At 32.4% G+C, this 19,734-nt stretch overlaps 2 protein-coding genes across 2 annotated transcripts; one reads left to right on the forward strand and one right to left on the reverse strand.

Moving 5' to 3' along the window:
- Nucleotides 1-439: 439 nt before the first annotated feature.
- On the reverse strand, nucleotides 440-6,061 carry LOC127715675 (uncharacterized protein C11orf42-like). Its single transcript, XM_052221843.1, has 4 exons — nucleotides 5,922-6,061; nucleotides 4,104-4,457; nucleotides 1,846-2,129; nucleotides 440-594 (listed from the first exon to the last, which is right to left on the reverse strand). The coding sequence occupies exons 1-3, from the start codon at nucleotides 6,010-6,012 to the stop codon at nucleotides 1,861-1,863; spliced, it is 714 nt and encodes a 237-aa protein (XP_052077803.1). The 5' UTR covers nucleotides 6,013-6,061; the 3' UTR covers nucleotides 440-594; nucleotides 1,846-1,860.
- A 51-nt stretch (nucleotides 6,062-6,112) lies between these two features.
- On the forward strand, nucleotides 6,113-15,946 carry LOC127715662 (uncharacterized). Its single transcript, XM_052221824.1, has 4 exons — nucleotides 6,113-6,356; nucleotides 9,558-9,923; nucleotides 13,250-13,543; nucleotides 15,781-15,946. Exons 1-4 carry the CDS (start codon nucleotides 6,113-6,115, stop codon nucleotides 15,873-15,875), a joined length of 999 nt encoding a protein of 332 aa, XP_052077784.1. The 3' UTR covers nucleotides 15,876-15,946.
- Nucleotides 15,947-19,734: the final 3,788 nt, after the last annotated feature.

A 19,734-nucleotide genomic window follows, 5' to 3' on the forward strand; every position in this document is an offset into this window, starting at 1 on the left:
CTAAGTCATTTGTCAGTGTGACAAACCGGGTAGACTGATTTAAGAATTATATGTTTACTAGTGTGTTATATATTTGCGAATGAATTATATAATTATATAATTCTTTTTTACCTTGTAAAGCATGTTAAATAAAAGGACCAAGAACAATTAAAACAATATTATCCACTAGAGCTCATAAGTCGAAAGAAACTGACAACGCCATGACAAAAACGAAAAACGATTAAAAAAAACAAGCAACAGTAAACATAACACAACATTGAAAACTTAAGACTGCGCAACACGAACCCCACCAAAAAAACGGGAGTGATATCAGGTGTTCCGGAAGGGTAAGCAGATCCTGCTCCACATGTGGCATCCGTCGTGTTTCAAGTATAAATCCGGTGACAAATCGATGCATATTTTTTACCATGCGTATGCACTCCGTAAATGAGGAAACACATTTCAGATTGCGAATTCATTTATTTGATGATTAAAATTAATTTCTATATATACAAAAAAGTGGATAAAACAGATAAAGTAACATCAAGAAGTATAAGTTATAGAAAAATAGAGTTTGCTCAACTGCATGATCAGAATACTTCATTTCTCCAAGACCTAAAAGCACAAGAGAAAAAAATCCGATAAAATTCAGAAATCATAAATTATTTGGATCCTATCCTTTGCTAAAAGGAATATGCATATTAGTTCAATGCCTCCCAAAAAATCTTTGAATATCAATCATTTATTTGTATTATATTATTTATATGAATAATGTGAGGTCTACATCCTGTCGAGACTTTATTCTAATATTGCACATGCTTTACACGGACTATTTATGACTTTTTTTACACTAAATCAATTTAATACATACTAATTGAAATTCTAAGCTTGAAAAACATGGTTTATTTTTTATTATTCAATTTTATTATTTTGCTATGGGTTTTTAGTGTGGTTAGAGCCGGTTTGAGGAGTCAAGCTTTTTACAAACTGACTTTTGTAGTTTATTCTTATGTTGTGATGTTAAACCACTGTCCTAGGTTAGGAGAAGCGTTGAGCGCTCAAAAGCATGTTAAACCCCGCTTCACCATATATGCGCCTGTTCCAAGACAGGAGCATGTAATTCAATGAATGTTGTTGGTTGCTGTATGCTTTTTTGTTTTTGTTTAATTGTTTTAGCATAAATCAGGCCGTTGGTTTTCTTATTTGAATTGTTTTACATTTGTCATGCCGGGACTTTTATAGCTTACTATACGGTATGTGGCTTGCTCATTGTTGAAGGCCTTATAATACCCTATAGTTGTTTACATCCTCGTCCGGTGGTTTCTATCGTCGTTCTATAGGTTCTATTATCGTCCTATAGCTTATATCCTCGTCTGGTTGTTTCTAACCTCGTTTTTTAGTTCTATCCTCGTCCGATAGCTTATACTCTCGTCCGTTAGCATATATCATCGACCTGTTGTTTCTGAAATATTATTATCTCATTGGCAATCATACAACATCGCCTTATTTTTCATATTAATCCGAAGCTCACATGGATATATTACAAATACATACAGTACTCTCTGAAATTACTGACTGAAAGAATATAATTAATATATCGGTTCGCGAAATTTATAGATTTTGCATGACATGGTATTTTAAATGATAAAAGTATGCTCAGCCATACTTGAATAATAGTTTTCTTGGTCGATCATAAAGCGACCAAACCTGGATATTTTAGTTTACATAGTTAAAAGGAGAAGTATAAATGTGTTGATAAAATCCTTTTATGGTACGTACAGAGAACGTTTTAAGGAACATCATCATATGACGGATAAGTGATAGTCAAATTTTGTGCTTAATACAAATTATGTACCCAAAACTTACGGTCAATCAATTTGATCACTCATCAGGTATATCAGGTAAAGAGTCCATTGGATTCCGGAAGTGACACCGTTTTATCCATACGAACTTCGCCTTATTTGGTTGATCATTAGCTTTACCGAGCGCGCCATCCTCTTTAAGTTGGTATTTCCGCATTTTGAAACCAACAGGAACTCGTTGATTTATTTCTACTCTGTCAGTTTCATTCCCTATACTGACGATCACTACTAGTCTTTCTGCATAGCATACCTCGTATACCAGATAAATCTTTTTTACATACTGAAATCCTAAAAGAATAGAACAAACAATACTTGAATATCAAACAATACTTGAATAACACACAATACTTGAATAACAAACAATACTTGAATAACAATCGATACTTGACTATTATAGTGCAAGAACCTATGATGTGAACTAGTACTACTGAATACATGCTCCAATGTTGAAATCAACTTAGAAATGAAAGTGCATAGAGTATATCTGAACAGCAAAGGGTCGTCCAGAACTTGCATGACCTATGTTTACCTATCTATACTACTAAAATAACGAGGTCCAATTTGTTAGCCGGCATGACGTAAAAACGACGAATCGAAGAATTCAACTTTATATATAACTAATTTAGGACAATAAAGTTGATTAAAAATTACACCATTCCAGGCCCTTTTGTTTTCCACATAATTAATATTACCAATAATTAACAAGTTCCGGGTCGAAGTAGTATGAAAACCAGGACGGGTTCAAACAGAAAGATTTTGAAAACACAGAAAACTGTGCCCATCATAAGCAGCATGACTTTATCAGATGGCAATACGAATACTAAAAATCCAGGCTAAAAAATAGGCGTAGGAACTTTAATTCAGTCACGGACCAGCGATGTCGCAGGTGTGTTCTAGTGGATGTATAATCAAGCAACTATCAATTCTGGAGAGGATGTGCATTTAAACTGCGCACATGAGTTTTTCTACTGGATAATGTACATTTGTATGTCCCTCGTCAGAAAATTTTACGAAATAAAACTTAAATTTTCAAAGAGTTGAATTCTTTAAAAATTAATCGTTTCTGTATTTTAGATAAAGCAAAGTATTTCAAAAAGTTACTCTACTAACGACATTATCGATAATAAATTTTGATATGTGCCTAACTATTGAGGGACTTTCAATATATTAAGTTAAAGCATATCTAAAATATGCGTTAAAGAGAGAGACAGCAACCTTACAGAATTGGAAACATCCTAAATAATTTGACATCAAGTTCTGTTAGCAGTGTCTGATAATCTTGCGTATTACTTAATGTAAAACTGTTAAAGGAACGCAGTTAATCCAGACTAGTATTCACCTCTCTTCCCAAGAAAATAAATACATATACGTAATTGTCCCAAATTTAAATATTGAGCTCCTTTACAGTAATCGGGGCACTTATTAGCACAAAAGTAATATTTAAGTAGATCATTTCATTGATGCAGATGTAAAATGAAATTACGAAGTTTTCCTTATGTAAATTAGAAAAATACATTGTCGGAACCTTGTGATGGTTAGTAGAAACTAAAAGTTCAGTAATAGGTGACACGTGTGTTTATCTCCAATCTTTTGTTCTATAAGATAAGGAAAAAACTTCTAATAATTTTCGACAAATTTTTAGTATCTCCATTTAAGAATTGAATGCTTCTTTTTGTAAATTTATTGGGGTGTAAAAGCGTTGACCGAAGTACATTTTGTATTCCGCGCTTCATTCTAAAAATGTGCGCACGGTCAACGCTTTTACAACCCTATAAAATTACTAAAAGTAGCATTCAATACTTATAATTACATTTTTTTGCTAGAATCATGAAAGCACGAGTTCTATCAAGTTTTTCTTTTATTTACATGTGAAGCTCGTGTCATTATGAATGTTACATTTCATTTTGAAATGAAGGTTAATTTCAGAATGACGCGAGATTGCTGTTACCAATCAAAAGTGCGTATTATAATGAAACATACATGTAATGTAATTATATAGTATTATTTGATGTGTTTTTGCTCTTATCGTCCAATCGTTAAACAACTGTAGAATATACGTGCTGACCCTCCTGTTATTTCCGTGGGAAAATACGTTTAAGTATTGAAAAAAAATAAATTACAAAAAAAGTTAACCAATCCCTCCCCTCCCAAAAAAATAAGAAAAATGGTGTGAATGCCCACACGCCTGTCGCCATAACTTACTAACGTCTTCTTGCAATGCCTATATCGTCATGGAATCCTTGCCAGTCTTAGTTTACTAACCTCTACTTTCCAATCCTACCGTCAGGGAATCCTCTCCAGGAATGTTTTCCATGGTGTATCGTTCGCACCCATCAACCTCTACTGTCACAGTTTTAAGTAACTTATTTTTCAAAGCTGTTTCTTCAAATGTAAAAGCTGGATTCATTCGTTCTGGGGCTTTCTTTGTTTTTGGCCATCCGATGAGATTTGTATCTCTTGCATCGTCAATAAAATCTGTAAGCCTTCCAATTGTTATAATTCCGGGTCTTGTACCTTTGAGTCGTTCCACTGGAGAACGAGACTCCTTGACTATTAATGAACCGTGATCGTAATACTGTGCATCCATCAAATACGGAATAGGAGTACAACCTGGTCCTAAAAAATAAAAATATAAACATTTATATTAAATACCAGCTAAAATTAGATAGACATTTACAAATATGAATAAAAGGAGGTATTGGCTGAGACAGCAACCTTATAGCACGAGAAAAAAATCAAATTACTTCTTGCAACCCAGCCAAAGTACTACTTTCTTCGTTTTCTTGTACTGCTACAGATACAATATTTTTGACAGTGGTTAAATCTCTTTATTTCTATCTTTTAACTTTAAGTTCTTATATATATGAAACTCTTACGACACTTCAAAGTGTGTGTTTCCTTAAGTTATAGATGTCACTTTAACAGTTTAAGAAGCGCATAAAGACACTAATTATTCACACAATTAACTGCAAATGTCTGCAAAGAGGTCCAGTTTTTCTTCATGCGAATGAAATGTTTACACTAGGTACACATTTTTTGGTAGAAGCATATGTTTTAGCTTGATGTATCTTTCTTTTTTTTCAAGTGACAACATTTTCAATAGAGCTTGCTTTATAGCAAAGTTATCCATCGTCCAGGTGTGCAAGGTAAAGATATGTAAACGTTCTCACATTTTTGTTAGGTCCATTTGACCAGTGAATAGTAAATTACTGTCCCATGGCGAATTGGTACCCTTGTTTATCTATTCGATTATGGTACAAATGAGTTTTAAACAACAAGAAAACACTTTGAAGTTATTTAGCAATTTCTTGTTGAAATTTCATTAAAAAAAAAAACTAACAAACAAAAGACATTACGGTAACCGTTGTGAAATAACTTTATTTTTCTGTAAGTTGAAAAGTTGAAATTTATGATCATTTGACACAATCAGTATAAGTTCTCTTTCATACATTACCTTTTTTATAATGCAACCAAATTGTAATATAAACATGTTTGCATAAATTGCCAGAAAAAAATGCTTTTGAAAATAAATTCCATTCAGGTTTAAATAAAAGTGTTCAAATTCTGAGTTCGTTGTTAACTGTTTTATATATAAAAACAAAACCCTTTCATCATTGTTTTATAGTATTTTTCTTTAAAAAAACAACATTTGTTTCCTCATCTCCATCGTTAATATACGATAATGTCTTTAAACACAAGTACAATGCTGTTACTGTAAACATTGGAATAAAAATACAAACAAAGTAAAACATCATAAAGATGAAATAAGATGCGTAGAAGTTTATTTCTGGTCGGCGAACGCAGATATGAAGTGCAATTATTAAAAGAATTATATCCTTCAAGTCCATGTATAATAGTTTTGACATTTAAAGATTAGAAATTTAATAGCACTTCTTACATGAAAAACATAAAGCATACTAATTATTATAAAAAAAACAACAACACCATTAATTTGTAACAAACATAAGATGCACGCAATGAAAATTAATGACAAATACAACGAAAATACACCTTAACTTGTTTTTCAAAAATGCGGTAATAATTAAAAATAATATGATTGTATTTCATTGCGTTTCTTACCCATAAGTTGTTCAACCACAGTATTTCTAACCATTGGCCAGACCGCCCTGGCATCACATTCCGTGATACTTTTGTACAATTTCGCATCCATTTCAAGCCATTCGATTCTTCCGTGTGGTATTGAGGACTCATCAACGTTGTCAAGAGTATTTGTGACGTTGGTATACCACTAATGTTTCCATGTCTATTCTATGACGTTACCGAAAAATTCTCATGTCTTTATTGCACCAGTAATGTCGGTAAGAGAATTTTGGCGATATTCAATAGTTAGACGATGTCCTAATTTTTCCGAACACATTCCCAATATATTTACCAATGTACTTGGTGTTAGTCATGGCGGCATGACATGGAAAACCTATAAGCGATTATCAGGAAAAGATGCGGAACAAAAAGCTTGGCATAGCATAGCTAGCAAAGTTGCCAAAGCAGTTGCTGGTAAGTCTGTTTGAAAAAAAAACTAATATTCTTTTTCGTTAAACAACGAAAGCCAAAATTCATCCATCGAGAATTAAAATTTGAGACCTTTTATTCGAAGTTTGAAAAGCGAAAATCAATATTTGTGTTCAAAATACGAAATACAAAATTCAATATCCGAAATTACCATTAAGACGACAGTTTTGTGTAGATTAAAACATAGGTACTTGGGGACAGGACAATTTTAAAATATCACAGAAAACGCGAAAATATTGAAGTTAAAGGAAAATAAAGGAGAAATAACGGATTTAATAGAAGGGGAAAGCTAAAAAAAGTGTCCTGTCCCGAAGTACCTTAGGATTAAATATCTTTACAGTCGTAGGAAGTAAGTATAAAATTTTCTAAAACTGATGACACATACCAAATCCGCATTTTACATTCAAAGCACTTTTAAAAATATACCATCACTGGGACGCCGAAAGTCAAAACTTTATCAAACCAGAGATGCAGAAAACATTGGGTGATAGACAACGGCAAAATGAAATTTATGGTATGTTCTTATGTTGAAATGTTAAACCACTGTCCCAGGTTAGGGGAGGGTTGGCGCCTTAAATAGATATAAGAAGATGTGGTATGAGTGCCAATGAGACAACTCTCCATCCAAGTCAAAATTTATAAAAGTAAACCATTATAGGTCACAGTACGGTCTTCAACACGGAGCCTTGGCTCACACCGAACAGTAAGCTATAAAGGGCCCCAAAAAATTACTAGTGTAAAACCATTCAAACGGGAAAACCAACGGTCTAATCTATATGAAAAACGAGAAACGAGAAACACTTATGAACCACATCAACAAACGACAACTACTGAACATCAGATTCCTGACTTAGGACAGGTGCAAACAAATGCAGCGGGTTTAAACGTTTTAATGGTACCAAACCTTCACCCTTTTCTGAAACAATAGTGTAACATCACAACATGGAAAGACACACTATAAAATATCAACTGAAATAGCTTAACTCAATCAAAGGACATATTAACACCATTGAACATACACTGAACAAATAAATTTGACCTATGACACAATGTAAATACAAAATAAATAAACTAAGGGTAGAATAATAAAAGTAACATGTTATATCGGTAAGAAATGTTAAACAATTAAAGAAAAACAATATGCTCGAACAAAAATATCAGCCATTTGTAATAACTTTAAACACTGGTAAATGAAAATAATTTTGTAGTTAGGTATACGTGTACAGTACCAATAGAGAAAGGAAATATTTTTACAAAATAAATAATTTTGATGTTCATAGTACGAAGTGAAAATTTATAGTTATACCAAACACTTATCAAAAACATGTTTAACCCCGCCTCATTCTTTGTATGCCTTTCCCAAGTCAGGAGCCTAGTGTAGTTCAGTGGTTGTCGTCTGTCATATTTGTTTTCATACATTGTTATATTATGAAAAATTAGGTCGATAGTTTTCTAAATAAATTTTTTCATATTGTTCATGTCGGAGCCTTTTATAACTGACTATACGGTATGGGTTTTTCTCATTGTTGAAAGCCGTACGGTTGCCTATAATAAATTATTGCTTACATGCATCCACTTCATTTGAGCTTTGGTGGATAGTTGTCTAATTTAGCAATCATACCACATCTCCTTATTTCTATACTATGTAAAAGTTTAAGCTTTAATCTTATTATGAATCCTTGATTAAAGATATCCGGGCAATCATATAGCCAGTTCTCTTGTGTATAGTTTTGTGTATCTGCATTTTTGCTGTAACTGAGGCTAATAAGTCAATGTACTTGATAAACATTTGATTCAATCTGTTTTTTTCATTTTGTTCCTTATGTGTATGATATTAATATACTGTCGTCTTGCAACTGTATGTCTACGTCGAAGAAGACAAAACGTCGGAAATCTAGGTCCATGTATCCATTTAATTTTCAGTTAATTTTGTTTTACCTCAATAAATTCTCATCCTTAAAGCATCTTCGAACTTGTTACTTTTAACATTGACTTATGAATCTCAATTTTCGAATTCCAGATAATATATTCAAATTGAGAATTTCTAATTTATGTTATCGAATTTCGAATCTCGAGTTTCAAACCTAAGATATTGAATCTAGATTCCCGATATATCCTTCTTATCTGTCATCAATGTTATGAGAATTGAACTCAAATTTAATTCTGATATTTTCTCATCAACATCTGCATCAGCGCCGTAAGAGGAAAAGCTATTGCAAGATAGCTTTAAAGTGACAAATATACTTAGTCTACTCAAATATGTGTTTTGTTTTCAATTTGATTTTCGCTAATTAAAAAACCAGACTCAATTAAAAATTAAAAAAATTGCCAAATTTCATTTCAATTTGTGTATTTATCTATTTAGTTACTTTCTTGCCTATGCAAAGTAATGTCTGCTATCTGTATTCTATGACAGCTGTCAATGTTTTTTCTCATTACATAATGTATTTGTGTTTTCTCCCTCGCCATATTCATCAATAGCCGTACTTATATATATAGTTTTTTTAGTCTTATATGTAATACATCAATCATACACAGTATACACCCATCTCTACTAAAAAGTTGAAAAAAGGGTAAAAGAAAAAAAAACTTTGGAAACTAAGACCGTGTCCACCTATATCTTTGATAAGGGTTTACATAAGAACTGTTGGTGTTGAGTAACTTCTTTCAATTGAAAGAATCGAAGGTAATGAATAAATGAAAGACAAAAAATGTGTACGAGAAAAAGATACGGGTAAGATGAAGACTTTGTGAGAGTGGTTAAAAAATAATAAGGAGGGAGATTCAGAGAAGGAGAAAGAAGAAGCAATGTCTATTTATACACTCATCTATACACGTTTGTGCTGAAGCCCGCCTCCGGGTGCTGGATTTTCTCGCTGTATTAAACCCATTGGTGGCCGTGGGCTGTTTTCCGCTCCTGGCCGGATTGTTGGCTCTTTCACACATTCCCTGTTTCCATTCTCAATTTTACGTTTGTCCTTTATATTGGCTGTCGTATAATTTGTAAACGGTTTTTCTGATAGGACTACTGAGCCCTGAAAAGGCAAAGCAAAAATTAAAATCATTTAAAAGCACTATTTTTTTTCTTTATATACATGCGCATTATAACTGTATCTCATTCCTACTGATCAGTTTTTTTGTGTGTGTGTTTTTTTTTTTTGTAACGTTATTTTTATACTTTGACAGGAAAGGAAATTGTTGCAAACCCTTTCTTGTCGTTCCTCGATTCACCTTGCGAACCTGGATTACTGATCTTTCATATTGACCGAACATTTAAAGAATGGGTGACAAGAGAGTCAATTCCAGCAATATCTTCGGAACTTATCTGGGATTTCTATCCACGATGGGCAGGTGCAGAACAAGTTAAACCGATGGAAACAGAAACATACGATGAAGATCCTAACTTCCGGTTTCATTCTGAGAGTTCATTAAAACCGCGGGGGAATAATGGAAAAGAAAAAAAGATTGTTATAGACGTGTTTGGAAAAACAGTAAAACAGTTGAAAGATGTTCAAGATCTGAAAAACAGAATCATCAACATGGAACTATTTGGTATGTTTCTTCTTGACAATCCAATTTAAGGTCTACTGTACCATCTGTCCAATGATTATTTAGTGTAATGATCTGTTGTGATTAATAAGAACACGCCCGCTACATCGCGGGTCCGTGATTGAATTAAAGTATCTACGCCTTATTTTTAACCTGAATTTTTAGTATTCGTGTCATCTGATAAAGTCATGCTGATTATAAGGTGCACAGTTTTCTCTGCTTTAAAAATCTTTCTGTTTGAACCCGTCCTGATATTTTTTATTACAACCACACTATACTAAATGGCTGTTAAACCTGACGTTTAATACACAACCCACTTTCAACTTGTGTGACAGTGAGCGTGGATATATTGCCACACTATACTGTGTTATGAAGATGATAGTTAACCTACAAAGTTAAACCATTGAGCTTGCAGAATCATAATTTCCTTTGGTGTATATAAACGTACTTATATACAGTAATTAGTTCAGAAGTGTTTTTTATTTTATGATATAATTTAAAAGTTGAGCAGTGTTTTACTTTGATGTATATGTAGCATATATAATGTTGAAATAAATTAATTTTTATTATTGGTCTAGGACTATTTACTCATCACATGTAAATGTAACATTTTAAGCGTTAGGATACATGAAATTTTACTTTGATGGAGGATTACTCGTCACAGTACACCCGGAAACTAAATGTGACATAATTATACTATTGGTATCGGTATCGGATTCGACCCGGAACTTGTTAATTATTGGTAATATTAATTATGTGGAAAACAAAAGGGCCTGGAATGGTGTATTTTTTAATCAAAATCATTGTCCTATATTAGTTATTTATAAAGTTGATTTCTTTGACTCTTCGTGTTTATGTCATGCCGGCTCACACATTTGACCTCGTTATTTTAGTAGTATAGATGGTCCGTTGTTGTGGAATGTTTTTGTTTGGATTTTTTTTTTACTATTCCTCTTATTTCATTAATATTCATAATTCATTTGAAGCCTCCAATTTTCTCTGTTCTTTTTTTCATACTATGGCCATTTTAAAACATTTTAGATTAAACCCACTCGCTTCAGTTGTAGGTTGTAACACAATTATTTGTTGGACAAATTCTGAACATTTATCCTAAACACAAAAAGGTTATTCTCAACAAACATCTAGTATCTGTCAATCAAGTAAACCAGTATGCTGTTTTTCAGATGCAGTTACTGCTGATATCTTTCTATGCAAATTTGACAGAGGTGTATTTAATTACATATCAATGAATAACATTTTTTACGTTTCGAAATTTTCGATAAGTCTCGTATAGTGTTCAAAATAAAGTCCAACTTTGTAAATTCCATCAAATATGACCAGACTGCCCTAAATGCATATTTTTTTTATCTCCAAAGTGCAAAATTCAATTTCTTGGTTTAAAAATGTTGAATTTGTGAATGTTTTGGTCATAGTATGGGAAATCCCTGAAAAAGGGCACACGAAATATTAATTCTCTAGACATGTTCTCAAAATTTACATGTTGATAAATGTCTGAAAGAATGAGAAAAAAAATAATTTCAATCAAACGCTAAATTTTACTGTTTCAATTATCAAACAATTTACCTTACTTTATTTGATATGATTGCAAATGAGACAGCTATCCAACAGTGACCAAAAGACGTTGAAGTAAGCATTATAGGTCACCGTAATAATAAATTAAATTTATGGTCTTTAACAATAAGCGAAACCCCATACCATATAGTCAGCTATAAAAGGCCTCGACATAACAATCTGTGAAACAATTTAAACGAGGAAACCAATTACCTGATTTATGACAAAACAATGAGCGAAAACCGATATGTCAGACAGCAAACCAACGACAACCACTGAATTACAGACTCCACCGATATGTCATACAGCATACAACGACAACCACTGAATTACAGACTCCACCGATATGTCAGACAGCATACAACGACAACCACTGAATTACAGAGTCCTGACTTGGGACAGATACATTAGGAATGTGGTGGGGTTATACATGCGGTAACCCTCCCAAGCAGTATTGAAACAGCACAACATAAGAACAATCTGTAAAACCCAGTTAAAAATGGCTTTACTGAACAGATTGAAACAAAGCACAAAAATAAATAACATAAAAACAAAAGACATAAAGTACCAATCTAAGAGTACTTGCAATCAACTAAACCTATTTCAAAGGCTCTAACAACTAATAGATTAGTCGTGTCCTCCAAGATGTGTTTCCAATTATGAAGAAACAATGAATCTAGCAATGTATAAGAAGGTCTACTCGTTTTTTGTGTGTTATTTTTGCCACCTTTTATCTACTTTTATGTTTTGGACCTATTATTCTCATTTCTGTAAACCACATACAGAAAATGACTGTAAGGCCGAATCGTATTACAAAGACTTCCTTCAATAACCTCTTATAAATTATTCCATCAATTTAGCAATGACAAACTGGAGTGAATGATTGTTTTCTAATTTCGATTGTAATATACATGATCATACATGTATATTCAATACTATAACAGGGAATAATGTGGTAACCAAATAGCTTCTGAGGAATGATGTATGGAGCTTTTAATGGAAATCAAATCGATTGTGCTGTCAAAATAATCTGCCAAGGTACTTGTTTACCACTTTACAACAGTTGTATGCCGACCATACAGTATGGGTTTTTCTCATTGTTGAAGGCCGTACGGTTGCCTATAATTGCTTACATCCACTTCATTCTAACTCTGGTGGATAGTTGTGTCATTGGCAATCATACCACATCTCCTTATTTTTATATTAGAGGGGTTTTGAAACATGTGAGTTTTTTTGGGGAATAGATTACATTAGGTGTGTTTTGCAAAACCTTTCTAAGTTTTTGACCCTCACTGCTCTTTAACTTCGTACTTTTAAGGTATTTACCTTTTTTTTATTCGAGCGTCACTGGTGAGTCTTTTGTATACGAAACGCGCGTCTGGTTTACAAAGTTATAAGCCTGTTATCTTTGATGAGTTATTTTATTTTAACTTTTAAAAGCTGGTAATCAGGGGAGTAAACAATTTAAAAAAACTTTCAACTAAGTTGCTGTATCAACTCATAAGGATAATGTTCGACGAAACAAAAAAATAAATAATATGTAGCGTTTTAACCAGATATTTAAGGATCGAATGTAATACGGATGTTTCTCATGTCAACTCTCGGACTTATTAAGGTCAGCAAAGCAACTTTATTTGATTAAGCATGGTTCAAACTGTTGTGAAATCCCAAGATACGGGTTGCAACAAATATAAAAATGGCGGAGGGAACTTAACAAGAATTTGCATCCTGTAGAAAGATCTTGGTTTTTTTTACAGAAGATTCTATCTTTGACGAGGAATTTGTATATGTAGTGGACAAAGTGTACTATGTAGATAAATTTGAACTAAGAATATTAATCGACGGCGAGGTAAAAACATCAAGATCAGAGACAAGCAGGTTTCCAGTCGGTTTCACAGTGAGGGAAGTCAGAATAGGATGGGACGAATTTGAAACCAGATGTATAAAACGAGTGTCGAAAAAATCGTTTAGAAAAATGAGAGTGTCATGGGTCCAGAGATCAAGGTTTTGGTATTACTTCAGACAAGGGATTGCAAATTGTGAAAAATATGGTAAGCATATTTTAGATGAATAGTAAGCATGTATATGTTACTGAATAGATTTATTTGTAAGGAATACAAACAGAAAAACGCAATAACAAACAGGAAAGGTACATGTTGTTAGGGAGCTACCATTTGATTTTTAGGGGGTAGTATAGCTATGTCAGTATCTAAATTGATAAATTGGAACTTTATGTAATCTCAAAATTGTAACTCAGTTATTTGCCTTTTTTTCAATTTGGAATTATGAATTAACCATCTGTTTCTTTTTTTTCTTCTAAATATTTAATATTAATTATGAAATAAGGTATAGTGATATGCGTCACTGTTGACATGAATATGCAATTTTATAATTTTAAAAACACACAACGGCAAACGTTTCATTTTATCCCACTGTATGTAACTATTGATAGCGAAATCAACATTAGATTGGTTTAGACGATCCCACGTGACATTGAACAAAACTGCATATTCCCCTCTGAGTATCATATTCCCCTCTGAAATATCGGGACTATACCTCATAGAATAAATGATTAACTTTTGATTGGTATATTGCTTATCAATGTTTATATCGTGTTATTTTTTTAAAGCAGATATAAAAAATGTATAGAATTTAATATTTTATGTTCATGTAAATTTGATTATCTTGGGTGAACAAATCTTTATATCTCCCCCAGGCAAGGGAAATAAATGTAAAGTGTTCCGTTAAAAAAAATGGTTATATGAAAAATAGGCCACTGTGGGTAAAACGTCATTGAAACAACAAAGCAACAACACAAAAAGTATAAAAATACAAATAGATGTCAACAGATAGTCATAAAGACAAATTTCTACACCATATGTAACGCTCTAATTTACGGAACCCCTTTAGTGCCAAAGATGAAATGTATACTATTTGTGCGCACGACTTTAAATCGTGTGTGCATTATTTTTCAAATGCTAATAGAAGAGAACAAGAAAATAGTTTTGATTTAACAATTTTTGTGGTATAAAAAGATAACTGTTATGGATATTATATATATAAGAAATGAATTGCAATGTTAGTGACGTTTTCACGAACTGTAAGTGTAACATTCACTTAAAGAAATAACCTTGTCGAATCTACTTGGTAAACTAGTTAACACTGTCCGTTTAGTAACTAGCCGTTATGGTAAAGCTTACTTGGAAAAGAGTAAATTTTCTATAATAAACTAGTAAATGAATTATAAAGACTAGTGATTTAACTTGAAACAATGGTAAATTATCAAACACAGTAGTTAAAATATCTCTGTGTCAAGGACAGCCGAGAAATCTACTAGTAATTTTTTAATTGTTGTAGATGTACATTTAAATAAAAAAAACTTCAAAAATATTTTATCTCATTTCTATACTTATATAATCTGTTTAGTTCATTCATCATTGTGTTAAAGAAGAGTTCAAGTTAAACATTCATCATGTTTGTAAAACAAGTACATGTTTTCAGTATAAAGATAAAATTCGAGGAACATATTTCAATTGAAGGGTCCAGATATTATTCTAGCACAAATATATCAGCTTTTTAGCAAAATATCTGCATTGAAAGGAGAAATAAAATTGAGAATGGAAATGGGGAATATGTCAAAGAGACAACAACCCGACAAAAGAGCAGACAACAGCCGAAGGAACAATGAATTAAAGCTTGTATTATTTATTGATTCTATTTTGTATATTATATGTATATTCTGACATTCTTTGAAAAAAAATCTACAGTCAGTTTCACTCAACTATGTTTTAGAAAATAAAGCAATTTATGTTTTTTTTTCTGTTCAATTTTCCAGTATCATTAATTGATCTATAGCTTCAAAAGAATAATTATAATTAAATGCCAAAAAAAAAAAAAAAATCATTATTGAAAACATGATGTCAAAGTGGTAAAATAAATGCCAAAGTATTTTGAAATTTGACTTGAGTCATTCAAGAGTGAGCAAATGGCGATCAAAACTTTTAAAGACGTTTCATGAACGTTTTGTATACTAACTGTACAAGCTTTTTGTAATGATGTTTTGTTTCCATTCCATATCAATTATAATATAAGACCATTCTATACGAATAAATAAAAAAAAACTGTAGAGCATTGATGTTATATACATGTATAGCACTCTTGGATTATTTTCCGTGACAGTACATTCACATTTTTTCACGTTTGAAGTAGAAATTGCTTTTTTCTAACTTGTATTCGTGCACAAAACTTATATCTACATTAAAACCATTTTGACTTCGTTTACTTTCAGGTAGTGCTGCAGGAGATTATCCAAGGATTAGCTACATACCCAATGACATACCAAACTTCGGAGTGAGAGAACGAGATCATGACGAGATCGGATAAGTTTTATACATATCTCCTCTACGAATTATATGTTTAGTGCTCTTTTTCTCGAGAACCTTCATGGCGTTATGAATTGCGTCTAATTAGAAATATTAAAATAATTAAAACCTTTAAAAAGTTATTTTTATTTCACGCAAACCATACTACTAGAATGGAGTTAAAAAAAACCGAAACATTAAAACTTTTTCGGCTGATTGGGGTTCTAAAGGGATGTAAGTAGAACAATATGTTAATCTTCTTCAGCATGGTCCAATCCACACCATCACAATATTTCAATCCAATAAACAACGATCCTTTGTTTGGGAGGCTTTATGATCGCCAGATCGCAATTAATTTGTTTAAAGAATTGATATTGTTCATAGATCACACATCAGGTTTTATCTGCTTTCGACACTGCTGATATACATTGGTGTCTCCTATTGAACGTACCACATAAACGGTATGAACAGTGTAATGAATCTATTTTAAAATTCGACCAATTTTGTAAAAAAAAATCTCCAAAACTATAATATAAATTAACTAAGGTTGGTATAACTACCAACGAGACATTCACTCACCAAATCTATATGCCAAACAGTAAGAAGATATCTAGGAGGGGGCATGAAAATTCATAACCGAAAAAAAGACAAACACCATGGCAAAAAAGAAAAATACCTCACACAAAAAACTAAAGATTGTGCAGTAGGATTGACCAAAAAAAATTCGCCGTTTCAGAACATAAAGTACTATTGGTAATTTAATTGTTCAAACCCCAAAATGAAAACAACGTCACGCCATTGGCTGAATTTCCATTGTTTAGGACGTTGTTAACCAATCACGACGTTTTGGTGTACACTTTTGAAAATATTACCCAGAATGCATTAAAATCTGAATTTGGCCGTTTCAGAATCTAAAGGATTATGGGTAATTTTATTGTTCGTAACCCAAAATGAAAATGACGTCAAGTCATTGGTTGAATTTCCATTGTTTAGGACGTTGTTAACCAATCACGACGTTTTGGTGTACGTACGCTTTTGAGAATATTATCAAAAAAGCATTAAAATCTAAAACGGCGAATTGTGGAACTCAAGTGATCCGGAAGATTTACCGCCAACTTTTACTATTGGCAATCTTCGTGTTGCTCATTTCATGTAAAAATCCGTAGGTAAGTCATAGTCGGTGTTGGTCATAAACTGGGATAGGGACCGATAGCTGTGAATACTCTTTTGCAACAGAGATATTTCATGACGGTTAACCAATTAATGATGGCTTCCGTAAAACTTTTAAAAACAGATGTTATATATATGAGTGTTTTACATAAAACAAAACTAGTACACTATGATATATCTGATACACAAGTCAGATCTAGATACACGTTGGACAATTTTCACCTAAAAACTGTCAATCAAATCAACAAACACAGGTCCCGAAACAAAATGAAAAATAAAACAAAAACAAAACACCAACTAAACAAACCTGAAAAAAAAAAATAAAACAAAATATCAAAGTGTTCACAAGAAAGCTTGTTATTTCGTGTAGAAACCACAAAAAAAAACTAGACAATATGATACTCGCAATGACTGAAAATTAGATCACAGTTGATATTTAATTGATAAACGATAATTTTTTAAAACAAATTAAATTTTTCAAGCGGCCAAGCGGTCTATGTAATCAATTCAAATTTTAAGATGGTGCAGAAATCTGAACTGAAGGAATAAAATGAAACCAATGATGTGTTTTTGTTACTAACAGAAAGCATAAATACCATCTTAATAATTCACTACCAACTTTTGACATCTATTTTGCAATTTAATTAAAAAAAGGAACCACGTGACGGAGTGGGGTAACACCAAACTGACATGTATTTTTCGTCGATGTAGCACCATTTTGAGCGTTTATAGGTACCGTAAAAATAAGGTTACTCTAAATATAGACTCAGTTTAATACACCAAATAATGTAAATTACTACACTGAGATACACGGTTTTCAGGGTAACATCACATTGGTAGTTTATCTAAACTCAGTTGACATTACAAGTTTAAAAATGTAAAAAAATATTTGGGCAATAGTAGATACCACAAATAATTTTATCAGTTGCACAGGTCTACTCTATCAATGTATAAACCTATAATGGACAAGAGAAGACATTATTAAGTCGTAAAACTTGTGTCTCATCCATTTGTTTAGTTTCTGACCAATAAAATATGTTTAAACAAGAGATAAATGATGCAAACATTTATTTGCATTGTTAAATGTCCTACCACGAATGCCGCTAATCACGTGTTATCCTTTTCACATTACCTCTTACTCATTGTCTTGAATACAATATAATATATTATTGTTCTTGGGTTTGCATATTAAATCTAAATTAAATGGACCTACTATATTCGACACTCTTCAGCGCTCAGCTTAAGCGTTAATTATTTTTCGGATTTCTGGTGAGTCGTCTATCGATCATAACGCAGATATGGCTACGGAACCAACCAATTTAAACTAACTAATAAACAAATATTGGGGGGGGGGGGGGTGAGTTGCACGAAACATTCACTTTTAAGTGTTTAATTTGTGTGAAATCACACCTTGGTAATACATAACACGATTAATGGTGTTAAACACTCACATACACTGATTTTCTGAAACATTTGTTCTAATTTTGGTGTAGCTTTTGGTGCAACAATCCATCCTTTTTTTTTTACAGTGCACTGGGTCAACGCCACTGTTGGTGGAGGTTTCCTCCCCAGGGGTATCGCTAGCCTAGTAGTCAGCACTTCTGTGTTTATATGAATTATTATTGATATATGGTCATAATCATAAATTAACTGTTTAAAAATCTTTGAATATTTAGAAATACTAAGGACTTTCTACACCCTTAGCTGTATTTGGTAAAACCTTTCTGAATTTAGGTCCTCCATGCTCTTCAACTTCGTACTGAATCTGGCCTTTTTATACTTTTTATTCGAGCGTCAATGACGAGTCTTTTGTAAATTAGACGCACTTCTGGCGTACAAAATTTTAATCCTGGTATCTGTGAACAGTTTGTCGACAACAGACAAAGAAAAAGCATCTAAGAATTGTTCCCGTCGCCTCAACTTACGTACTGATTTGACTCAGGCCCGTGACGGGCTAAGTTCCCAGCAGTGCTCGACTGTGGTAAGATTACAAATCTTGGTATGAAAACCTATATGTAATAATTATTTCCTGAAAAAGGTAAGTTAATACGTGAAATATGAAAGTTTTCCAAAATTTGGCGTGTTATCATGAAAAAACCATGATAAAGACTCATTTTTTGATTGATTCATTGCTTAAGAATTTTTGGACTATTTGATTTTAATCTGCGCACTTCACAACTTCTAAAAAGACGAAAAATGCCAAAAAACCTAAAAACGTATATAATACGTACTAGTATATAATGTTCCAGATTATAGCCAATACCTTCTCTGAGGAAATTTCGCAAATTGTGTACTATATAAGGTTTTCAAACCCTATACATCGTAAGCTAACCTCCGAAAGAAGTAGCTTCTTTTGTTTCTTATTATGCGTGGAAAACGATTTTTTTGTGTTTTTCTTTTACTTTTTCTTTTTGTAATGTTTTGATTTCTTGGGTATTTTTAAGAAAGGGGGTGGCGTGAAGTAGATTTCATTTTTAAATGGTAAACATCAGTTATAAAATGCGATAATATTTTCAGTCTTAAGTAAATATGTTCCAACTTTTTGACACATAAAACATAAATATGAATAAAAGAAGATGCAAGGCATACGTCAATAAAACAGCAACCCAACAACACAAAACTGAACGATATGAAATTCGCTGTCTTTACTTTATTAGATTGTCACTTTAAATATACACCACTTTTCACGTGCAAGGGGTGGGGGTTTTAAT

The sequence above is a fragment of the Mytilus californianus genome, unplaced genomic scaffold (assembly GCF_021869535.1).
Source record: "Mytilus californianus isolate M0D057914Y unplaced genomic scaffold, xbMytCali1.0.p SCAF_9, whole genome shotgun sequence".
Lineage (NCBI taxonomy): Eukaryota > Metazoa > Mollusca > Bivalvia > Mytilida > Mytilidae > Mytilus > Mytilus californianus.

What these genes read in the sequence shown, in the direction of transcription:
- LOC127715662 (XM_052221824.1), top strand. Translation starts at nt 6,113, where the DNA reads ATGACGTTACCGAAAAATTCTCATGTCTTTATTGCACCAGTAATGTCG. An exon ending in CATCAACATGGAACTATTTG is followed by an intron (nt 9,924 to 13,249) that starts GTATGTTTCTTC and finishes TTTTTTTTACAG; the next exon opens with AAGATTCTATCTTTGACGAG. An exon ending in TGCAAATTGTGAAAAATATG is followed by an intron (nt 13,544 to 15,780) that starts GTAAGCATATTT and finishes GTTTACTTTCAG; the next exon opens with GTAGTGCTGCAGGAGATTAT.
- LOC127715675 (XM_052221843.1), bottom strand. Translation starts at nt 6,012, where the DNA reads ATGGATGCGAAATTGTACAAAAGTATCACGGAATGTGATGCCAGGGCG. An exon ending in TGTGGTTGAACAACTTATGG is followed by an intron (nt 4,458 to 5,921) that starts GTAAGAAACGCA and finishes TTTATTTTTTAG; the next exon opens with GACCAGGTTGTACTCCTATT. An exon ending in GGTAGGATTGGAAAGTAGAG is followed by an intron (nt 2,130 to 4,103) that starts GTTAGTAAACTA and finishes CTATTCTTTTAG; the next exon opens with GATTTCAGTATGTAAAAAAG.